This window comes from Vipera ursinii (assembly GCF_947247035.1).
Source record: "Vipera ursinii genome assembly, chromosome: 1".
Classification (NCBI taxonomy): Eukaryota; Metazoa; Chordata; class Lepidosauria; order Squamata; family Viperidae; genus Vipera; species Vipera ursinii.
This window is the reverse complement of record NC_139512.1, coordinates 340,711,024-340,717,385: the sequence shown is the minus strand read 5'-3', so window position 1 is coordinate 340,717,385 and position 6,362 is coordinate 340,711,024. Positions and strand designations below refer to the sequence as shown.

At 40.9% G+C, this 6,362-nt stretch overlaps 1 protein-coding gene across 1 annotated transcript in view; it reads left to right on the top strand.

The window, feature by feature from the left end:
- Window positions 1–2,897: 2,897 nt before the first annotated feature.
- YWHAG (tyrosine 3-monooxygenase/tryptophan 5-monooxygenase activation protein gamma) overlaps window positions 2,898–6,362 on the top strand; it is a 28,104-nt gene continuing 24,639 nt past the window's right edge. Inside the window, exon 1 of the mRNA XM_083372808.1 lies at window positions 2,898–3,353. Coding sequence (XP_083228934.1) covers window positions 3,267–3,353 — 87 coding nt within the window. The 5' untranslated portion in view covers window positions 2,898–3,266. The remainder of the gene's footprint in view (window positions 3,354–6,362) is intronic.

The window sequence follows — 6,362 nt, the reverse complement described above, 5'->3', positions numbered from 1 at the left end:
GCCTGGTCTACTTAATAGAGGTGACAATACTAGCCAGTTTGGTCAAGTGGTTAAAGTACCAGGCTAGAAAGAGGGAGACCATGAGTTCTAGTCCCACCTTAGACATGAAAGCCAGATGGGTGATTTAGGCCAGTCATTCTCCTTCAGCCCAACACACCAGATAGGGTTGTTATGGGGAAAATAGGAGGAGAAAGGTATGTTGGATATGATTGACTTGATTTGTTTGTAAAATAATAAAGGCAGGATACAAATAAATAAATAAAATACTGTAATGCCTTAAAGCAACCATTGGATGCAGGGTAAATTCCTCCATGTAGTGTCATCTGATTACACACTGACAGAATGCTTTGGTGAAGCACATGCGATTGTATTCATGGCAAAGCCTATGTCAGAATAAAACAGAAACTTTAACTTCAGTATATTTAAGGGCAATTTAGGGCTGCCTCAGTTACAGGTTTGGGCCAAATAATAGTAATTGTGATAAGGACACAGCAATAAGAGGTTGCCAAGATATGTTTTGATGTAACAAGATAAAGTGAGAAAAGTTCTAATACCAGGACGCTTTAAGCCTACATCCCTGGGAATAACTGGGCTGGGAATAACTTGGATGAATATTACTGTCGTTGCTCAGTCACAAAGAAATATTAGATATCAGTCAGAAATTTTTCTGATTTTTTTTCTTCCACTCAGTAGATGTCCAATTTGGGAACTTCAGGTCCAGGGGGCCTATCTGGAGGCATCCATAGGGTGGAAGTGAGAAAAGTCAAGAGGGCTTTTTGACAATACAACTGAAGTGGTGCTACCTTTTTACATAAATGCAATTCACATAATGTACATAGAGGCAGGGTTTTGATCATACAGTTGTAACTATCTTGATTTTCGACACACTGTCTCTCCCCAGATGACCCTGCCTCTATGATATGACTTCTTATAGCATAAAGGTAATCCTTGATTTACAGCCATTTGTTTAGTGACCATTCAGTTACAACAGTACTGAAAAAAATGACTGTTTTTCACATTTACAACTATTGCAGTATCCCCGTGGTCATGTGAGCAAAATTCCGACGCTTGTCAACTGGCTGACAGTTACAGTGTCCTAGGATCATGTGTTCGGCTTTTCTGAACTTCTGACAAGCATTTATTTATTAGCGTATGGCATTCTGACAAGTAAAGTCAATGGGGGAGCAAAATTCACTAAACAACAATTTTATTAACTTAACTGCAGCAATTCACTTAAAAACTGTGGCAAGAAAGGTCATAAAATGGGGCAAAACATACTTAACAAATGTCTCACTTAGCAATACTGAAATTTTGGGCTCAATTGTGGTCATAAGTGGAGGACTACATGTAGTATGTTTTATGAGCACAAAAGCTGTGTTTTGTTAGATCTGGGCTAGGTATTAGAGGAAGATGATAATTCTCTCTGCCAGTTCAAACTTTCTTGCAGGATTGCTGTGATCACAGAATAGCTGGTGGGGCTATTCTTTGAGAGAGAAGGAAAATGTAGGTTGGACTACTGTATCTAGATTACACAAAAATCCAGATGTTTGCTTTATCTCTTTAAAAAGGTAAAGGTTCCCCCGCACATGCGTGCTAGTCGTTTCCAACTCTAGGGGCCGGTGCTCATCTCCGTTTCAAAGCCGAAGAGCCAGCGCTTGTCCGAGGACGTCTCCGTGGTCATGTGGCCGGCATGACGAGACACCAAAGGCGCACAGAACGCTGTTACCTTCCCACCGTAGTGGTCCCTATTTTTCTACTTGCATTTTTACGTGCTTTCGAACTGCTAGGTTGGCAGAAGCTGGGACGAGTAACAGGCGCTCACTCTGTTATGCGGCACTCGGGATTCGACCCGCCAAACTGCCGACCTTCTGATCAACAAGCTCAGCGTCAAGCAGATGTTTGCAATCATCCACGGAAGCCCTGCTTTAACGTTAGAAATCCTTGTTACTGTAGCTGACGCACTGCAAAAAGATCATGCTAAAAATCATTCTTGCAAGAAGTTCACATTAATCATGTCAATCTGACTAAAAACATTCTAACAATATTGTTGTAAAATATTTTCCTCTATTGACTGAATTATATGCTATCAAGTCAGTGTTAATCTCCGTAGAGCGTCCCAAGGAAAAAACACGGCCTGCATAATTCTGATCTTTGTAGGTACAGACACATCTCTGCATCTGACTATTCTAAGGTTTTTAAGTTGGTGTCAATTCTTAGTCAGCATGTACATTTTCTTCATGATCTACCACTGACTTAGTCCTTCTGTAAAAGGACTAAGCATCTTCATTATCAATTAATTAAGTTGGAAAGGACCTTGGAGGTCTTCTAGTCCAGGGGTAGGCAACCTCGGCTCTTTTATGACTCATGGACTTCAACTCCCAGAATTCCTGAGTCAGCATAGCTGACTCAGGAATTCTGGGAGTTGAAGTCCATGAGTCATAAAAGAGCCGAGGTTGCCTACCCCTGTTCTAGTCCAACACCTTGCTCAAGCATTCCAGACAAATGGCTGTTCAATATCGTCTTGAATATCTCCAGTGATGGAGCACTCACAATTTCTGGAAGCAAATTAATTAGAATTAGAATTCTAATGTGCTGCATTACAAGAATTTTTTTCCTTCATCCAAGAGACCGCAAAACACGAGGCAAGAACATTGATTGCTCTCTGGAAAATGGGTGTTTCTCATCGGAGGCAACCTTCTCTCTGATCACATCCTCCCTCAAACTACAACTCCCATGGTGCTTTTCATGGTTGCGTCATCTTAGAGAAGCCCCGGCCGTTGTGTGCAGTTTTGGCGCCCGTGCGCAATTCCCTCTCTTTTTCCTTGGCTAAGGAGGCGTGGCTTTAAAAGAGGCGGGGGCAGGAGAAAAGAGGAGGGCCTTGGCGGGGCAAGAGGATCCCCGAGAGGCAAAGAGGCGCATGCGTATATCTCTTGGGTGCAGCCGCCACTGCTACTACTGCTGCCGCCTTCTCCATCGCCGCTGCCGTAAGAGCAGTAGCGGCGCGAGCGTGAAGGGGGAAAGAGGCGAGTTGTCTCGCGCTCTGGGAAGGAAAGCCGTTGAACCGCCTGCCTCGCACGCGACCCCGCTTCGGCCGGCCGGCCGACCAACCAACCAACCAATCGCCTGCCCTCTGGCTTTTTTTTTTGTTTTGTTTCTGTGTTTCTCTCTCTCTCCTCTTCAGTTTCTCTCTCTCTAGCCTCGGTCGGGAGCAGAACAAAAATATTTAAAGAAGCAAAACCTCCTAGCCTCAGAAAAATCCCGTAAAGATGGTCGACCGCGAGCAGCTGGTGCAGAAAGCCCGGCTGGCAGAGCAAGCCGAGAGATACGATGACATGGCGGCTGCCATGAAGAACGTAAGTCGCCCTTTTCTGCCCTCCGTAGTGGCAATAAAAGGGCCCTCCCATCGCTTATTTTTGAAGGGAAATTATCCTTGGGGGCTTTTGTCTGGAGATTTTTCTCTGAAGTAGGAGGGAAAATAATTTCCCCTTTTCTTTCCCAACATACATGAGGAGAAATAATTTTTGAAATTGGCAGTAGGTTTTCCCTAGCTCTTTCATTGGTGTGAGGAAATTAGGCTGACGCTCTGATGAAATAAATGATAAAGGGGAAATAATTACAGTATGCAGAAAGCAAATAACAGAGTTATTTTGCTCTTCCTTGGAACCATTAATAACTTGGGTAGGGGTTTTTTTTGGGGGGGAGAAAGTTTTTCTAATGAGGATGGGGAGAAAATACACTATTCAAACGAAAGGAAAGTTTGACGAGAAAAGCTTTGCATTTTATCACCTGTCTTCTCCCCAAGAGGAATAGGAAAAAACAGTTCTTTAAAATGGTGTTAATACAGTATTCCTTCACTCTAATTTATGAATGTGTTTCACTTTGAAGCCCACTTGCTATTGTGGCTGTAGGAAATGTCCTCATGATGAATCATCGTTTTTTTGGAGGGCAGAAGGGGGATTGATATATATATGTATGTATGTATGTATGTATGTATGTATGTATGTATACACACACATTCTTGTCCCATTTAGAAAATACTTTGGAGCTGAGGTACTGTAATTTCTTAATCTCACTTTTTAATAATGGAAATGGCTTCAAGGAGCAGAGACTGCTTTCTTCTCTTCCTGACACTGCCACGCCTAGAGAAAAAGAGCTCCTTTCTTCCTGCACGTGTCTAAAGGAAATTATTCTGCCTTGGGTCAGATCTCATTAACATCTCATTGCATCTAAATGTCTTCTGGTGCGTGCAACCTTACTTTCTCCTGTAGGTGTGTTTTGTGTATCTTTATAAAGTACTTGAAATAGCACATTACTAATACCAGTAGTGGTTAAATGAGGACAAGAATCTTATTTCTTACAAACTTCCAGAGCAAATGCCCCACCCTGCTTAAGAGTGGGAAGGAGAGAACCATGTTCCTTTCTCTGCTGGAAAGGGAGCATATTCTTGGACTGAAATTTCCCATTATTTCTGTTTTTATGCAAAGAAGGGATTTTTTTTCTTTTTGTTTTCTAGAGGGAATACCTCTCCCAAGTATTGTCTCCTCCATACTGGAGAAATTTTATGTCTTCCCTTCAAGAAAAAAAAATGGAATACTCTGCCTTTACTGTAGTCATATTATGCAATGCAATCTTTGGCAGTTCAAAGGCTAATTACTCCATTTTAGAGAAATGTGATTTTTTTTTAAAATAATTAAATAGTACTTGGTTCCTCTAAACAAGCATTTTCAAATGCTGTTCTGAATTTAAGTTAGGTTTTTTTTCCTTGCTCCATAAAGTTGTTGGTGTGTTACAGGCAGCAATTGCCGTCAACCTTCATGTTTTAACAGAGTTACATTATAATGTTAGTTGTAATCTTCCCCTACAATTTTTGCTTGTTCCTGGGTATACTGATGAAACTGTTCTGTTTTGCCTCATCATTGGGCCTAGTTAAAGTAGTGTCTTTTCTGCATTTGGAGGAAAAGAGAAGGTGGGGGGATTGTGTGCTACTTATGTTTCAGTACTTTGAGGATAAACTATACTGCTTCCCCCTCCCTTTGTATCACCATATTGCAGAAATATGAGTAATATTTTCTTGAGAGGACATAACTAGTGGCATAGATGTTCTGTCTTTTTTTCCCCTTTTGCTCCCCCTCTTCTAGTGCTTGGGCGGTACCACTCCCTAGTAGTCTTTCCCAGTAATTCACCTAGTATGCCCACCCCCTAACTCCCACAAGCAGCCCCACCCACAATTGGCAACCAACTCCTCCCGTGAGCTAAGATTATGATTTTGATCAGTAAAACCATATTCTTATTTTGAACTGCAAATATTTAAATACCTCTGTTTTCTATCCAGCACTCTTTGGAGGGGATTTGGATAATATATAGGGAGAATTGCCAATTGAAAGTTATCTTTGTACATTAATTAATACCTAATTTCTTTCTTGGGATATTTTTTATTCCATTACAATGCTTCCTTTTCTTAAGCTTCTGATGAGAGTTCTTTTCTTTTGTGGTATAATCTTCATCTTTATATAGGCTGTCTTTTCAGAATTGTTTATTTGAAGATTTGTTCAGAATTAAGCTAAAATGAATTAATTTTAGTACAGTTAATGGGTCATTGTGGAACAGAGCTCTTAAATACTAGAAACTGGAGTTTATTTCATTTTTTTACAATCCAATAAATAAAAAAGAAATTTTTGATCTGATCTTGCAAACAAAGCAATCGTGGGAGGCAGTATCAAGTCATTCCAGAAGATTCTGCATTTGTCATATTGCAGAGAGGCTAGACTGGGTGGAGAGAGGGAGGGAGGGGTTGCTTTAAAGGGGAGAACAGTTCTTTATTTTTGCCTTGTTAGTCAGGTCTGAGCCTTTAAGAGAAGCCAGCATGGCCTCTCACTGATGAATAGCGAATACTGATCTAGATTGGAATTGTCGCAGTCTGCCTAGGATGCTGCTCTTTTATCTTATTGCACCATTTTGCCCTAACCTTGTGTTTGTCAAGGAAATGGAACTGCCATAGCTTTTCTCAGAACAGAGGAAGATTCAGCTAGCAATATAAATGAGATGGAGATCTATATGTGGCATAGCAGTTCTCTGTTAATATTGGGCATCCCATTTCTGCAATGTGGCTTGATGCCAATCAGTGCATACAGACTAATCTCACTTAGAGCAGCTGAATGCAAGTCTTCAGTCCTGGGTTTTACAACATATGCATTATATTTTCTGACTTGATGCCTGATTTCTCCAGTAGCTTTCCAAATTTCTTTTGTGTTTCCTATGATTTCCTTAAGTATTACAACAATTTTGTATGGTCTACTTTGTGTAAAATAATGGAAATATAATCTCTTACACACAGTATCCCACTGTTACAGAATTTCTTCAAC